This window comes from Serinus canaria, chromosome 3 (assembly GCF_022539315.1).
Source record: "Serinus canaria isolate serCan28SL12 chromosome 3, serCan2020, whole genome shotgun sequence".
NCBI classification, from domain to species: Eukaryota; Metazoa; Chordata; class Aves; order Passeriformes; family Fringillidae; genus Serinus; species Serinus canaria.
In genome coordinates, this window is record NC_066316.1 from 109,554,665 (window position 1) to 109,572,396 (window position 17,732).

The following is a 17,732-nucleotide window of genomic DNA, read 5'->3' on the forward strand; positions in this document are numbered from 1 at the left end:
ACTGAGGGGATACATATTATTAGTCAAAATTCAGGGAACAGGAATCACAGAGTCACAGGAGGTTTTGTGTTGTAAGGGACCTTAAAGATCATCCAGTTCCAACCCCTGCCATGGGAGGAACACCTTCCACTAGAATAGGTTTCTCACAGCTCATATTCTTTCCCACCAGGGTGCTGACACAAAGTTTTAGATAAATGCCTGAGAAAGGAATTCTGGTCTTTTTCTGGAAAGAGTCACAATCTGTTTCATGGGAACACAAGAAATAACAAGATTACCTGCACAGGACTGCTGAAAATAAAAATATAAATTTAAAATATTTCAGTGTGTGGCAATATCTCTGCTCTGGAGACAGGCTGGGAGAGCTGGGGGTTTCATCCTTGAGAAGAAAAGGCTCCAGGGAGAACTTAGAGCCCCTTCCAGGGCCTGAAAGGGCTCCAGGAGAGCTGGAGACAGACTTTAAGCAAGGGCCTGGAAGGACAGAACAAGAATAAATGGTCTTAAGCCTGAATGAGGGAGGGTTTAGATGGAATATTGGGAAGTTCTACCCTGTGGGGGTGGTGAGGCCCTGGCACAGGGTGCCCAGAGAAGCTGTGGCTGCCCCTGGATCCCTGGAAGTGTCCAAGCCCAGGCTGGATGGATCTTGGAGCAGCCTGGCATAGTGGAAGGTGTCCCTGCCCATGGTTGGGGGTAGAACTGGATGGTCTTTAAGGCCTCTTCCAACCCAAACCAATTCTGGGCTTCTGTGATAAGAGTGTTAGGACCACAAGATCAGGCTGTCACAAGGGCAGTTTGAGTGTTCTGTGTTCTGATGCAAAATCTCCACTCTGCACCCAGTTCCTGCCCCCACTCAGCATCCACTGGTGTCTCCAGCTGCCCTGGGAAGGACAAAGGCACAAGAACAGCCAAGGCCACCAGGCTGAACTTCTCTCCCGAAGCTTGTCAGGAGAGTTTCTCAGGGAATAGAGCGCGAATGGAGCTGGAGACAGTGATAAATTTCCCTTCTGAACAATCAATAAAACTCTCTCAGCCCTGCTCAGGCCCCTACTGCGGATGCAAGGGCCATAATTACATTGTCAAAAAGTCGAGTTGCCCTGGCTGGCTGAAGCCCCCTCTGCCAGTGACGGGTGATTGACAGGCAGTTTATGGGTGGCACGCTCTGACTGGCAGGGGAGTTGGCTAAAGCCAAAGGCAACTGTGAAATTTCCCAGTCTGCTACAAGTACCAGAGCAAAGGACTGCCACTCATGAGGGAATTGTGGGAAACCCTTAGTCATATTAACATATCAAAGTGAGGAGCTGACAGCGCTTACTAAACAATCTGAACTCGACCAGAGCTGCAGAGCATCCCCCAACATTCCCAGCCTGAAAGAGAAAAGGAATTAAAATGCACTCAGCCCTGTCTTTGCCAAGACAGCCAGGAATTGGAAACCTGCTTATTTAATGATTTTGATCTGAGATAACATATATATTCATGTGTATAAATGTATCTCACAAATGTATATTGCAGAGCATGTCAGCCTCTTTCACATATATATAATGTATATATGAAAGGGGCTGTCATGCTCCACAATTTGTTCTGTACCACAGACCAGACTGATGCTAAATTGAAGACAGAACAGCAGATTTTTTTTTTTCCATGTAAGCAATATGAACCCAGTAAAAGACCCCACTACTTTCTGTCATGTTTAAAAGCAGGCTTCTGCTGCTTCAATGTTAAATTGCAGATTACATGTTTTGAATGAACAATAATTGCAGCCATGCACTGGGGCTGTGTTGTGCAGAGCTTAAAAGTGACTTCATAGCTACTCTGGATATGTTGAATAGGAAAGAATTATGATTTCTTGAATAAGAATTGGTTTTGAATAATAATAATAGAATAAGAGTTGGCATTGTTTAGCCTGAAGAAGGATCAGGGAGACCTCAGAGCCCCTTCCAGTGCCTAAAGGGCTCCAGGAGAGTTGGAGAAGGACTGGGGACAAGGACCTGGAGGGACAGGACCAGGGAAATGGTTTCAAGAGAGAGAGCAGAGTTAGCTGGGATATTGGGAAGAATTTCTTCTCTGTGAGGGTGGGGAGGCCCTAGCACAGGTTGCCCAGAGAAGCTGTGGCTGCCCCTGAATCCCTGGAAGTGTCCAAGGTCAGGTTGGATGGGACCCTGAGCAACCTGGGATAGTGGAAAGCATCCCTGCCCATGAAATGGGGGTGGACTAGATGGTCTTTAACATCCCTTCCCACACAAGCCTTTCAATAATCCAATAATTGATAAAAAATTGAAGCCAAGAGCATTTTCCTCTAAGGGTCAAGCCACATTTGACTCTGTATATCTCCATCCAGGTAATACTTGGTTTGCAGACCTCATCCTCCTGTTTTCCTAGGGAATGAAGACACACTGAGAATTATGGCACTGAGTAAAATGGATAAATTATCATTGAGAAGAGACTCAAAGGTACTGATGTGGATGCCTGGGTTTACCTCTGTCCATCACATTGTCAAGATAAGACTGCAAAATGTGCTCTGCCCTGTTTGTCTTCAACTTTGGGGGTGAGGGAGTCACCAAGGCAGAGCTGATACAGGCTTGGAATGGAAAGCAGAAGCAGCACAGGAGGCACAGCTGCCAAGAGCTGCTGCTGGCTTTTTTGCTAGAAAACAAAAAGCATGGAAAAGTGAAGGCTCATGCTGTAAAGTGCTGACAATCTAAGGACAAAATCCTGGCTTACAGGGGTCAAACCAAGAACAGAAGGACACTTTAAAATGGCAGAAGACACAGAAAGTGAAGCAGCAAAAGCTGCTATGAGGCAAATTCAAATCTCAATTCTTTTCTTTAAAAGGGGGAAAAAATGGATGATTAACCAAATTAATCCCCTGGAAAAAGCCTCTAAGGAAGAAGTTGGTTTCTGTCTCCCTTGACATCCTCAAAGACCAAGCCTTTCTGGAAGGCAAGCTTTAATCTAACAGGAGTTACTGAGCTCAGGGCTGGGATAACTGTGTGAAACTCAATGGCCAGTAACAGACAGTCAATTCAGCCAGGATGCTCTAATAGCCCTCCTTCACAGAGACCCTCCAGGAAATGGGGTAGAAATGCTCTGCAAAGCCACTTCACTGAAACTGTTGAAGCCTTTTACAGGCAGTAAATAATTGAGCCTTGCTGTGTCTCAATGAAGGGATCAAGAGCGCCTGACATGCTGCTGAGGTGCAGCCCCACCTGTCCTGCCCTGCCAGGAGCTCCTTCCTCAGCCCCTGATCATCTCTCCTGATTCAGAAAAGCATCAGTTCACAGAATCCCCTCCAAACCTGACCTCTCCCAACCTTGATCAGCTCCTGTGAGCTGGCAGGAGAATGGCACGGAGGCACAACTCTGTGCCTGCCTGTGCTCTGATGGTACCCTCGGTGCCTGACACCATTTTTGTCCAAAAGCCACACATCTCTGTGCTCAGACAGCAACATTTCCTCCAGGAGGGAACAGGGTGGAAGTTCAAGACCTGCTGGAGGGTGTGAACACCCACCAACAGGAAGGTTGACAAGCAAGAACAGGAGGAAGGGAGATGAGACATTCGGATGTTTTTTCTTTATCTTTTTTTTCCTCCTCCTCCTCTATGAGACGTAGAACTTTTAAAAATAGCCCAATAGAGAAGAACTTGAGAAATGTGCACCAATGCTCTCAGTCATGCTGAGTTTGGACTTGAATTCCACGTCCAAACTCCTGCACCAAGAAATGGCCATTCTATACCCATATTTCATAGTCTTCAGGAAATGCTCCATAGCTAAATTCTTCAATGCCACAATATAAGAATGGTGTGGAGTTGTTGGAATGGGTCCAGAAGTGTCCATGAAGGTGTTCTGAGGGCTGGAGCCCCTCTGCTCTGGAAGAGCTGGGGGTGCTCACCTGGAGAAAAGAAGGATCCAGGGAGAGCTCAGAGCCCCTTCCAGGGCCTAAAGGGGCTCCAGGAGAGCTGAAGAGGGACTGGGGATAAGGAATGGAGGGACAGGACACAGGGAATGGCTTCCCAGTGGCAGAGGGCAGGGATAGATGGGATATTGGGAAGGAATTGTTCCCTGTGAGGGTGGGGAGGGTGGTGGCACAGGGTGCCCAGAGGAGCTGCGGCTGCCTCTGAATCTCTGGAAATATCCAAGACCAGGTTGGACAGGGCTTGGAGCAATCTGGGATAGTGGAAGTTGTCCCTGACCATGGAATAGCGATTGGAACTAGATGGTGTTTAAGGTCTCTTCCTACCCAAACCATTCCATGATTCCATGAGAATCATGACCAAAGTTTTGTCAATTTACTTTTCTTCCAAAAACATTTTTTTTGTGTTTTCTTTGTTTTATTTTCTGTTAGTCATTTTTTCTTTTGCTTTTGACAACAAAAGAAACGTACTCACCATGAATGGAAAGGGTCCCATTCCTCACTGCCAGGAATTTGACTCCATATGGAAATAGTGGTGGAGAATGGAGGCTTCCATAGAGATAGATGTGTGCTTTGTGATGGAAAGGGGCTTCAGGGGATCCCACCTGGAGCTCTCCTCCATCAGACACCAGGACGTAATGAGCATGCAGTTCTACGGGTCCTGGCCCAGTAAACAGGAGTTTGCCACCTGAAGACAAGAGAAAAGCAAAATGCAATCATATATTCAGTCATTCATTCTCTCCAGTCAAAGGAACTGCAAGAGGTGGGTAAACAAAGGGGTTTGCAAAAAAATTACAAAAAAAAAAGGCTTAAATGCTCTTGCATTCTGTGAAATTTCCACTTTGTTCTTTATTTCTCCATATGGATTTATCAACCCTTTAAAGACCCAATTAATCCACTCCATTTTTTGTTTCTCCAACAGTCTGCATTTCTCGACTTGAGGAAGGCCAGTCAGCCTGGGCAGACTCTCCAACCACAGCTAAAGGAAGCTGTGTTTGGAAAAACCCAATTTTAACCAAGTCACTTAATGCTGAAAAGGGATGTTTCTACTTAATTTGTATTATGTTACTTTTTAGGTTACAAAGTACTTGAGAGTGGGAGAGGGGAGAGGAAAACTACTTTGGAACCTAAGAACTGGCAACTTGTTTAAATCAGTGGTTGATTTAATCCTGCAAACTCTTCCAGCTGTTGTTCAAAACCAGATGCTTCCAAATACAGTGTGAGACACGTCTCCCTCTTAGCTGGCTGTGGGTCGATCTCCCCATCCCATAAAAATCTCATTTTAATCCCTAATTAGAGGTTAGCTTCACCTCAAAGCATAAGGTTTCAACTCCTTGCCAACATTTTCCTCCTACTGACTATTAGTATAACTGGATAAGATTTGACAGTAATAAAGAACTGGTCTTTGGAATATTTGGGATATTTGGTCTCAACGCCTTCTTGAAGCAATGAATTCTGTGGGTTAAGTACATAGTGCATGAAAAACCATTTCCATCCCTTTTTTTTTTTTTTTTGACTCAAGCTCTTCAGTTTTGTCAAATGCCTCCCTTGTTCTTGCCTCTCATGAGCTGAAAATCCCAGTCTGTTACCTCAGGATGGTTTATTCCATTATCTCCTTCCATATTTCCTCTTCTGTGAGGGATGCTGTCACTTTCTGTACAATGGATGAGGACAGAGTGGACTCCCATTCATTTTGTCACACTGCACACAGGAGGCTCCTTCCGAGGTCAAGCCATGTTTCCCGGGAGAGAGTAGGGAAATTCCCAAATTCTGTAAGCTCCACCCCTCTTACAAAGGGTCTACCCTGCTCCCTTTGTGTGAAGTAGCTGATAACTGCACCAGCTCATCCCACGGCCAGTTTGCTACTGGTGGAAGCAGTTTTTAATGGTGATCTCTCTACTGACCACCCAGCTGTCTCTCCTGCCTCACAAATTCTTCCCTGTGAGGGTGGTGAGGCCCTGGCCCAGGCTGCCCAGAAAAGCTGTGGCTGCCCAACTCTGGAAGTGGCTACAGACCAGGTTGGATGGGGCTTGGAGCAACCTGGGGTAGTGGAAAGTGTCTGTGCCCATGGCAGGGAGTGGAACGAGATGTTCAGATGATCTTTAAGGTTCCTTCCAACCCAAACCATTCCATGATTCCGTGATAACACTGCCAATTCTTAGCAAGAAGAAGGGAGATCAGACATCTGGGTTAATTGCAGTATTTAGAACAAGAAAAAAAAAGAAATAAAAAAGAGAAAAAAAAGAGAGAGAAGTTCTAATATAAAAAACAGATTAAGTACTATCTTGATCATTGCTCACCATTGCTCATATTCTGCTTATCCCGATTTCCTTTTTTTCTCATATGGGGGGGGAAGTTTCCTTGTTTCATTGATTTCTTGAGCTTATAACAAAGTCTTATAACTTAGTTCTCATTTCTTGGGTTTCTAAAAATATTAGTTGAATAGGGACTATGCATTAGATATTTCCTTGCCAGATTTCATTGCTTTCCACAATTCTTTGAATCATTTTTTACAGAATATGCTTAATCAAAGAAAGAGATAAATCTCACATTTTCTGCTTATATCCACTGGGAACCACAGGTTTGCTCTCTAAAACACCAACGCTCCTATGTGTAAATTGTCTCTTTCCCTAGACATACTTTTATACCTACAAATGTATTAGTGTTGAGCCTTTATGTAGAGTCTTTTCAAATTACACTGCATGGATTGTGAAGAACCAGAAGAAATTTCGGCTTGTTTCATGTAAAACAACACAAGATATCTGACTCCAGCAGCAGTTTTAAAGCTCTTGAATGAGACTGGACCTGTTGATTTTAAGAATGTCTATTCTGAAAGAATATTTAATGTTTTCATTCTATTAGCATTATTTGGTAATAAAATGGACTGCTGGTCCATCTTCCCCTTGTGATATAATTTACCATCCTGTTTCTTGCCATACTGAGAACAGAAATATTTATTAAACACTTTTGCTTTATAGCAGCAGTGTTAATAATTTTATCACCACAATCTATAAATGGAACTGTAAATCACTGTGATTTATTTCACTCCTAACATAAAAAAGACATCTTCCCTAAGGTCTTTATTGACTTTCTATGCTCTATTCTCAGTGAAATACAGTAATTTCTGTTTCCACTTCTCTTCATACAATTTTTAATGAGTATTTTAATTGCTGCCATGCTGTACCACTGAACCAGGAGGGCTGGAAGACAGTTGTCCTATCCTTTGATTGCAAAATCACAATTCTGTCTCAAACAAGATTTCCCAAGCTTCAGTCACATATTGTCCATTCAAATTTTTCAAGCTACTCATCAAAGACTTTCCATATCTTTTGTGGGTTTCTGAGTGTCTGAGAAGCTTGGATGCTGCTGACTGCTCTGGGTGCAAGTAGGAGCAATAGTCCCACCTCATCCCAGGAGCAGCAGGAATTCCAGCAGGAGCTGTGCACACCTGGCCTGCAAGTTTGACCCTTTCAGAGGGAAATCAGAGTCACTGAAGTTGGAAAAGACCTCTAAGATCACAGAGTCCAACCATCAACTCAGCACGGCCAAGTCCACCACTAAACCATGTCTCCAAGCATCAGGTCCATGCATTTTTTGAACACTTCCAGGGATGGTGAGTCAACCACCGCCCTAGGAAGTCTGTTGCACTCCTGGCCCTCCCTTTCAGTGAAGAAATTCTTCCTAATATCCAGTTTAAATCTCCCCTGGTGCAACTTGAACACCAGAAGCCCTGATTTTAGGAAGAAATTCTTCCCTGTGAGAGTGGTGAGGAATTAGAAGAGGTTTCCCAGAGAAGCTGTGGCTGCCCCTGGAGGTGTTCAAGGCCAGCCTGGATGGGGCTTTAAGCAACCTGGTCTAGTTTAAGCTGTCCTGTCCACAGCAGGGGAGTTGGAACAAGATGGTTTTAAGGTTCCTTACAACCAAACCATCCTATGATTGTGGAATTTGCTGTGTGTGACTCTTTTGCTTTCCCTTAGAAGCAGCAGTCAGAACAAAATTTAACCCTGAAAAGGGGCAGATCAGCTTCTTCATGGTCACTCCACAGCGCTGTTGTCCCCTGGATCTTTGCAAAGCTTCTGAAAACCTCCCAGGACAAATCCAAATGGTGCTCAGTCTTTGGGATAAAATACAGTGGAAAAGTAAAGTTTAACTGCTGAGGATGAAAGAAGAGCAGCACCACAGAACAGAAAAGAAAGCATTAGGAAGGACTCATTTAACCATTTATCAAGTCTATGTGCAAAACAAACTCTGGCCAAACTGACAAATTCTTCTGTCCAAAAATTGCATATTATCCCTCTACACCTCTTTGTTTTTTGTTGGATCAGAATAAATATACAGCTGCTGCTTTACAAGGTTGTCTTCTCCTTTTTTTAAAAAAGAAAATAAAAGTTATGCTTCCTTCTTTTATTGCACTTGACCCTGTCCCTGAAAGCAGAAAACAGGAATATTGCTCAACGGAGCCTTTGGCTGTGACCCTCAAATTGTTTGTTATGGCTGCACAGGAAAGCAAAGTCCTACACATGACCTTGAGGGTGATTTTATAAAAATCAATCAACCGCTGTTATGATGGCCTCCCCACCAAGCAAAATAAATACAATTAAGCCCATAATCACTTCTGTACAGTAATGTGCAAATTCAATGGGTCTCTTTAGGTGGAGTGAGGGAGAGAGGGGAGAAATATGTTGAGGCTATTTGATACTTTGTGAGAACATCAGAAGCACCATTCTTCTCAATTAACCCAGCAATTAGCCTCCACCTCTGCACAAACAGAAAAGAAATCTTTCTTTATCTGTCTTTACCAAAGGGGGGAAAAAAGAAGAGGAAAAGAAAGAAAAAAAACCAACAAGGCAACTCCATATGTCCCACAGGAAGGGAGAAGCAGCCAGACCAAATAATCAAAAAAATATTAAAGAAAACAAACCTAATAATAAGGTGGGAGGTTTAATCTGCTGAAAGAATAATTATTTCAGCACCAGTGGCTTTGTGAAAAGAGATTTACCTCCTGAAGTCCCTGGGAAATGGTGGAGGACATGCTCAGAAATAAAGGATTTGGAGAGGGAATGTATTAACAATTCTCTCTGTCAAGTGTCCTGGACTCACTCAGGTAATGCCACAGCCCAGGTATCCAAAATATTAACTATGAAAAGAGCCTGCAACGTGCACTTCTGGAGAAAACAAAACACAAAAAAAAAAATAAAACAAAAACAAAAACAAAAAAAAAAAAAAACCAAACCCAAACAAAACGAAAAACAATGAAGTAGAAGATTGGGAAGACTGGTGCAGGGAATTTCTCCTTGTCTCTGTGAAGATGATTCACACTTGCAGACATAGCAGTTTATATCCCTCCTCAAAAACTTCATTTTAAATAAAAAAAATTCTGAACCAGATAGTCTCATAATAAATAAAAGCAACGTTACTAACTTTCATTTAGGTTGTGATACAGACTGTTTTAGAGATTTCCTGAAATTGGAGGGAAGCAAAGTCCCCATTCCAAAGTACACCTTTTGCATGGAGACTTTTCTGAGGCCACACCTTGCATTCACTCTCAATATAAGATTTTTCCCAAAGAATAGCTCATTAGGGACCAGGGATAAAAGTAACATATTTATATTTAGTTCAACTTCAGCTATTCAGTTCCACTTCAAATTTGATTTAATTCTAGTTCTTTATGTAAAGCTGAATAACAGTGTTAAAGCCAGCAAACTACAAAAAGAGTGCTGGATAATCTCAAGATTTTTTTTTTTTTTTTAATTATCAGAGGTAGAAGAGTATCAGCAAGATGGCCTTAAATATCACAACTGTGTCATAACCTTCAACTAGGACACTTCCTCTGCATGGAAGGGGATTTGCAGATTGAAGTCTCATCCCTGGACTACCTGTTCCCATTACAGTGCAGGGGAGATCTGCTCTGGCTGCTCCATGGCCAGGAATAACTCAGCCCCACAGCCTTCAGCTTGCTCTTTCCAGCTCCTCTCACTTGGTGTTTCACATGACAAAGCCACAGAATTCCCCATGAGAATTCCCCAGGCTCAGGATCAGAAGTTCTATTTCCTGGCCAGCATCCCTGAGTGGCAAACAGCAGGATGCCACTGCCAGAGCTGGAATTGCTTTGCTTGATCTTGTATAACCACAAGGCTTTAGTGTGCTGGCAGTCCCCTTACTGCTCATTATTCTGCTCCAAGGCTGTCCCTGGAAGGGCCTCCAAGCAGGAAAAAAAAAATAAAAAAAACCCAAAGCAACTAAAATCTTGTTGCATACAGAAAGAAAAATACAAATTTCGTGAGCTTTAGAAAAGACAATTAATTATTCCATGGATCTGCCACCTGCACCCTGTTGACATGCTCACAGGACATTCCAATGATCCATGAAAGCTGTTTGCAGCTTGGACCATGGCTGAACAAGATGCAAAGTGGAATTTTGTTTTGTTGGCCCCATCCAAAAGGCCGCTCAAACCAAGAGTCCAAAATTCATCCTGCACCTCTCTCAAAATGTTCCTCCATGTTCATAGCACACAGGTACAGATCCCAGACCAGCTCTGAATTCAGATGCCTGTGTATTTCCACCAGGACACCACTAACACACTCAAAAGTTAAGCTTGTATTCCAGCATTTTGTTGGATGGACGCCTTAATCCATCCCTGGGAGAGGAATCAGCAGCTGCTTCACTACTCTCAGACAGAATTCATTTCCCCAGCCTGACAAGCCTTTGTTTTTTGGCTTGCTGTGCTCACAGCCATCTGTTCAGATGGCACGTGCTCCCTTGGAAACTGATCAGGCTCTTCCCTTAGAGCTCAGGAGACAAGTAAAAGGCAATTCCAGCCAGCAACCCAGAAGATGCTGCCATAGATGTATCTCCTTCAAAGAAAACTTTCTATTCTTCAGCTCTTAAGGGGCCTCTGAGATACTTAACAACACCTGGATGGATTTGGAAGAGGACAGCTGGCTTGGTGGGCAAGAGGTGCAGACACTCCAGGGTGTCTTATAGCACGTCTGACATCATCTGGGATCTAATTGAGGAGCTTCCAAGGGGGCCTTATGAAGGTATCAGGTAACACCACCCACAGGGATGTGATGAAAACAAAGGTCCTTGGGCTGTCATTTCATGTCCCCAAGTGACAGACATTCATTGGGTGCACATTTGGAAGTTCTTCCCTCTGAGGATGGTGAGGCCCTGGCACAGAGTGTCCAGAGAAGCTGTGGCTGCCCGTGGATCCCTGGAAGTGTCCAAGGACAGGGCTTGGAGCAACCTGGGATAGTGGAAGGTATCTCTGACCATGGCAGGGGGTGGGATGAGGTGAGATTTAGGGTCTATTCCAACCCAAACCATTCTGTGATTCCCTCTTTCCATGACAGTGATTAGAAGAAATAGATGGTGCTGACCGGGGTTTCTGCTCAGTCTCTGCCAAAGCTGAGATCAGTTCCTTGGCCAGGATTAGCTTCCCCAGATCTGCTCCCTGTGAAACATCCCACAGGAGTCTCAAGAGCTGCTGAAGTTGCAGCAAATCAATTTAATTTTCAAGTGGGAGTCCTGGGGGTCCAACGTGCATCCCGTAAGCCCACATGAAACATGATGGCAAAAGAAACCTGCAGTCCACACCCAAACATGAACCAGGGTTGGCAGCTGGGGGAGGATCTGAAAAAACCCACACCTTAAACTATTACAGATTCAGGGCCTTAAAACCCTTCCTCCAGGAATGCTCTCATCTGTGAGTTGCACTCTACTGGATAGCACTGAATCCCTGCAGAAAAATATACTGAAAAATAAAGAACTGATGCCTTTCACAGTTTTTCATGAAAACGGAGAGGATTCTAAAGCTCTGAGACTAATTATTGAAGGCTCACCGTAACAATGTAGGAAAATATCACACAGTGACAGAGAGGAATAGAGCTGACTTTTCTTCCTTTTAAATCTCAATTAAAAAATACATTGGATGAAATTTCCCATTAACTGGTACTATTTGTACATCCCATGTTCTTTCTTTAATTAAAAAACATGCTTATTGCAATACTGCCAGAATCACTTTTATGGTATTTTAATTGTAATGTCTCTGCCTGATTAAAAAAAGAAAATATGAACTGGAAACTGCCTGGAAAAAAAAAAAGATCACAATGCTTATCCCAAATGGATTGATCAAAAGGGCACAGAAAACACCATGACAGGAACAGGTCCCAGCTGTGCCCACTCACAAGGGGTTTAAAATTTAGTTTAAGGGCTAGGTGATGCCATAGAGAAGAAAACAGAGGGAAACACTTTTTCCTTCATTCAATGAATTAAAGCCCAATCTTTCTCAGCAGTGACTGAAGCACAGTTAATTTGACAACTACTGAAGTCGGTGTATCAGAGAATATTTGATGCTTGTTGCTAATAGCATCAAAGAGGAGGAAAAGACAAGCAAAATTAATATCTGTGTTTTACCCACTCCCTGATTTACTCACAGGATCCATTCTGGGAAAAGTCTGATCAAAACGTGGATTACAAGAAATTCAAAATATTCACAGAGAATCAAAGAAAAACTGCATGTGGCACCAAGTGCTCTGGTCTAGTTGATATGTTGGCATTTGGTCAAAGGTTGGACTCCAGGATCTTGGATGTCTTTTCCAACCTAAACGATTCTTTAAGTGAAAATGAGTCTTTTCCAGTACAAGGATCAAAGCAATCTTCTCCCTTATGTCTGCAAGAGTGGCTACCCCAAAACTGCCTTTGCAAGAGCAACTGCCCAGGTGGGGATCTTCAATTCCACTGGGGTGGAACTGGGAGTGTCACCCCAAAATTCATCTCCAAGGGACACCTGAATGACCAGACAGCTTCTTTTTTTTTTTTTTTTGTTTTTGGTTTTTTTTTGTTTGTTTGTTTTGTTTTTGGTTTTTTTTTTTGTTTTTGTTTTTGTTTTTTGTTTTTTGTTTTGTTTTTTTTTGTCTCCAGACCTCCCTAGATCTTTATAATTTCAGGCAAAGGCAACAACACATGTCTGAGGTATAAACCCATCAAACACAAAGTTCCTCCAGTGTAAGCCCTGTGCAAAGGAAATTTCCATCTGTCCTGGGTTATCATAAATATTTCCATGCTTGTGATGCTGGGATTGCAAAAATAACCACAATCTGCTGAACATACAGAATTATCTACAGTCTGTCTATCTTGTATCTTTTCCTCAATCAGTCTTGTCTGAGCTGTTTCACAGCCTGACTATTAAACTTTCCACTCTCTATATCCACATGTTCATGCTCTGCTTGTTGAGGAGGAGGGAGAAACTGCTGAGCCCCCGTGGCAGTGAGCAGAACCCAGCTGCCTAATCCTATTTTTCTATTGTTTTGACCTCCAGATCTTCTGCCCAGACAGTCTGGTCATTCCCAGAACCTCTGTATGTTTGGGGCTATATGTTAATATGGCCAAAGAAGGGGCAGTTTAAGGCTGTATGTGAAGTCTATGTTCTTGTTCTAACTCTCTTTAAGTAATTCCTGCAATGTTGAAATCATCAAAAGGAGACAACACAGGGCCAGTATTCAAAATCCTCATGGTGTCTTAAAAAAAATGGAATTTCAAGAAATGGGCCTGTAAACACCTGTTGGGTTTGCTGGACACAGCACCAGAAAATGGGCAGTGTAGCAGCAGTGTATTCAGTAGTGTTACATCATTTTCCCATCCACAAAACCTTGTATTTTCAGCTTGCACAGCCAGCCTGATGCTGAGTCATGAAAGCCAAAGGGAGCAGAGCTACAACTTAATCCCATTCTCCAGCTCCAGCTAAGAAAAGCTCTCCAGGTAAAACAGGAATGGGATGTTTCAATCGAAGCACATATTGACACCTACCTTAGGGGTTGGGGGTTTACTGCCATGCCCATCTGGCACCTGGGGGAAGTGGTTGATTATTTGATGTGCTCATGGGGTGGTAGTTGTGCTCTGAGGGATCACCTGTGGTTCAGTTTGAGATGGGTGTCTGTAATTCCTAAGAGGAACAGGTCTTTGTTGATGTGTGTTGCTATCAATACAGCAGCCTAAAAAAACTCCCCTGAGCTGGATAGCTTAAGAAAAGGGAAGATAAGGAAAGATAAATCTCAGCCTCATTTCAGAATAGATCTCAGCATGTCTTGATTCCAAATCTAACCAAGGCTACACAGCCAGAGAACCTATGGTAGAGGCAGTGGATGATGCAGGCAACTTCACAAAGCTCAGACAAAAAATTCCTGCAGGTTATAATTCTAAAATGTTTTATCCCTCTGTTTGGCATGTAACAAAGGAGAAAATAATGGTATCTAGAATATTCTAATGCTGCTTTTCTAACTAAATTGACTTTATAAACCAGGCTTCTTGGAAAACACGATAAAGAAGAGGAATGATTTGAATGTCAGATGAGCCAAAGCCATAAAGATACTACTCCAGACTTCATTAAATTCAATCAGAGCTCCAGTAGCTTCATGAGGGCTGACTCATAGATCAAATGAGCCTTTGAATAGGTCCAAAGCTCAGAGGGTTTCTGCTCCAATATTTTGCCCCAATTCTTCAAAAAGTCAGTGATCAAGCCCCAAAATCTTCATCCAGATTTGCAGCCAAAAAAAAAATATCTGGTGTTCTGATCTGTCTCCTCCAAAGTATGGCATAATCAAAATGATATTAAGAATAATCTTGAATCACGGATTTAGAATTTTCACTGGGGAAAAGGATTGTACCAAAGTGTTTTGTCTTTTTTTAATCTCCAAATCTCAGGTGATTTTTAATTTTACTTTTAAATGGGAGTGATGTCTGATGGAGCAATTCTTGAAAACCTCTGAGCCTAGACTGAGCAAGTTCAATCAGTTTTGAAAATGTTTTCATGATAGGGATAAACTTGCAAACTTTTTTCTTTATCAAATTATCATTCAAATTTAAAATAAAATATAATTGTCAAATGCATGATTTTCACCATCATCTCAATGAAAAACCTGTACCTTTAGTATCATTTTAGTACAAAAGCAATTTTACCAGCAATGATCCTGGTCTTTAAACATATAAAAACTCCTGCTTCATTTTTTGAGCTCTATTTCAGCAGAGGCTTAACTTTGAGCCAGCAATTTCACCAGCACAACTCATTCCCATAACACCAAGCATGTGTACAGCAGTTTCCACAACCAGTTCCTAACTTCCAGGGGGAAGATTTCTGGCATGGAATTACAAGTCCTTTAAATTCTTACTTTGACACCCACAGAGATATGCCTGTCTCATTCTTATTCTGGGTCTATGTACGGGTACAGAAACCCAGCAAATCCAGGGTTTCCCATCATAACTGGGCTCAGTTATTAACTTACTGCCCACCAGCTGGGCTCAAGGATTTGGGATTATTTACTGCATTTGATTGTTGCCACCTGCAATTCTATAATGTCAATAATTTCGTGAAGGTGTTTGTGACACACCTGCCTCAAAGGTGCCAAAAAAAACAGAGCAGATTTTTGCTATCAGCAGTGCCATTATCACTGAGCACTGCTCAGGACAGCAGCAATTTTGGTAGACTGGGGAAAGAAAAAAGGGGAGAAAAGGCCTTTTTCCTTATATTTTCATTATGCCTCAAGCTGCATAAACAATTCCTTCTGCACACAGAATATTTTAACTCTTGCCCTGTCCCCCATCACCGCCCCCATCTACTGAGAGCAGGCTCAGCCTCACGATCACCCCCTCTAATGCTGGAGCTGGGGAATGGAAAGAGACACCAGGGCCATGAAAAACCCCATCCCTGGAGGAGGAAGAGCGCCGACCCCCCCTCCTGCAGACCTTTGAGTTGCAGCAGGTTGAGGACACGGGTGGCGCTCCCCAGGAGCAGGGTCCGGCCGCCTTCTATCGTGACGTTATCGCCATCTCGCGGCTGGTGGCCAGCCGGCCAGCTGGAGTCCTCGTCCCACCGGCCACACCACTGCAGGCCAAGCTGCAAAGAGAAACACCCGGAGAAGTTCAAAGCTCGCCCCTTTTCCATCTTTCAAGAAGCCGGTTTGCTCGGAGAACAGCGGAGGAGATGCCAAAGCCGCGTCCAGCGTGGCGCTGGCATCTCCTGTGCCGTGCTCTGGGCAAGAGGACTTCCAGAGGGACCCCGTGTAAAGGAATAGATGGATGTTGGCACTGGAGAGGTGCTTGGCCTCCAGGAATGCCTGCCACAATTTGGGGGTCGCTCTTTGTCTCGTTCTGGTCTGGGGAATGAGGGATTTGCACCAGGTCTCCTGGTGTGTGTCTCTCTCTGCCTCCCGAGAAGCAGAACTGCACTGTTGTTTCCTGGCAATGTCATAAATTAGCCTGAAGAGCTTAGAATTAAAACATCCTGCTGGATGGGCAGTATTTTGCTTTAGAGGTTTTGGGTTTTTTTTTCCCTAAAGGCTCTCCTGCCACTCATCCTCATTTAGACATTCCTCCTCTCAAATACCTTTTTAGCTTTCCCTGATTATCTGGTGTTATTATTGCCTCTGCTTTGAGGGTGAGCACAGCAGTTCCAAATAAAGCCCTGAATAACTTGAAAACTGATAATGGACTGACCCATGATGTGCAGTGGTAAAGTGATTCCTGAGTTTAAAGGTCCCTCCTCACCTCTAAACTTCAAGCATGTACTTTGCAGTGAAGGTTTTGTAGAATCACAGAATTGTTTGGGTTGGAAATACCTGAAAGGACAGTTCTTTCCAGTCCCCCTGCCATGGGCAGTGACACCTCCCACAAGACCAGGTTGTTTAGGGCCCTGATGGTGAATTTCTTGAAGAAGGTGTGAATATTTTTGCCTGGACGTGTATGCACAAATGTAGACATAGACATCCAAAACATATTATTTGGTCTCATATGTGAACCAGCAAGAAAATCCTCAGCTCATCTGAGGCAGTGGGGGGAAACCAGACATGGAAATATTTGTGATCCTCACTGGGCTGTGCTAATCCAAAACAGCAGTAGAAAGAATAACCTCAAGACAAAAGCAAAGCAGAGTTACTCCATTTTCAAATGGAGCCCCATCGAGTGCATTAAAGCTTTTGCTCGAGAGCTGCAGTGGAGGTGAATCAATAATGGGGGTGTTATGATCATTATTCTCTTTTACTCTGCTGTTTTCAGGTTTAGTTTCTTGTGCCTGGTGTTTTATAGAATATTTCCCACGGTGCTGTCCCTGAGCAACCTGGCCCAGTGGAAAGTATCCCTGCCCATGGACCTTCAGATGAGCTTTAAGGTCTTTCTAACCCACACCACTCTGATTATATAAACAATTATAAACTATTCTAATTATTTACACCAGGGAATGAATGATGGTTCCCAAGCTAAATGATACAATGGGTTGACATCCACTCTGGCTGGATGCTGGGATTTTCTACAATCCATTCTATGATTTCTCTACAAAGGGAATTGATTCAGTTCAGAGTGAAGCCTGGGACTGCATTAACACACAAGGCAGTAAAAAATTCTTAGGAGTTAAAACTGGTGTCAGAGGGAGTGAACTTCATCATTACCAAAGTAAAATTATTGCATAGTTGCTAAGTGTAGTAGGACAAGTTAAATTTTCATTAGTTTATATAGTTCAGGGATTTAGGACAAATTTCCTGCTGGAAGGATAGATGCCTTTACACATTATCTTTCCAGAGAGGCTGTGAATTACTCTTCATTAACAATGCCATGAAGCAGATTGCATAAAATATACAGCAGAGCCACTGAAAAACAGCTAATTAAGTTTGTTTTTAACTCAGAGGAGGAGACAGTTCACACGAAGGTGTGTACACTGCTTATCAAGCCACCTGTAGCATAAAATTACAAATTCCATAAACTCCTGTCTAGCACAAATGCTGCCAATGCTATCAGCATGACACTGGAGGAGGCAGCTGTGAAGTGGTGGGATCCACAGGAACA

At 43.1% G+C, this 17,732-nt stretch overlaps 1 protein-coding gene across 1 annotated transcript in view; it reads right to left on the bottom strand.

Moving 5' to 3' along the window:
- PKHD1 (PKHD1 ciliary IPT domain containing fibrocystin/polyductin) overlaps positions 1–17,732 on the bottom strand; it is a 281,842-nt gene that overhangs the window by 187,777 nt on the left and 76,333 nt on the right. Inside the window, exons 36-37 of the mRNA XM_050971903.1 lie at positions 15,642–15,792; positions 4,378–4,590 (exon numbers count right to left, since the gene is read on the bottom strand). Of these exons, the coding sequence (XP_050827860.1) occupies positions 4,378–4,590; positions 15,642–15,792 (364 nt within the window). The remainder of the gene's footprint in view (positions 1–4,377; positions 4,591–15,641; positions 15,793–17,732) is intronic.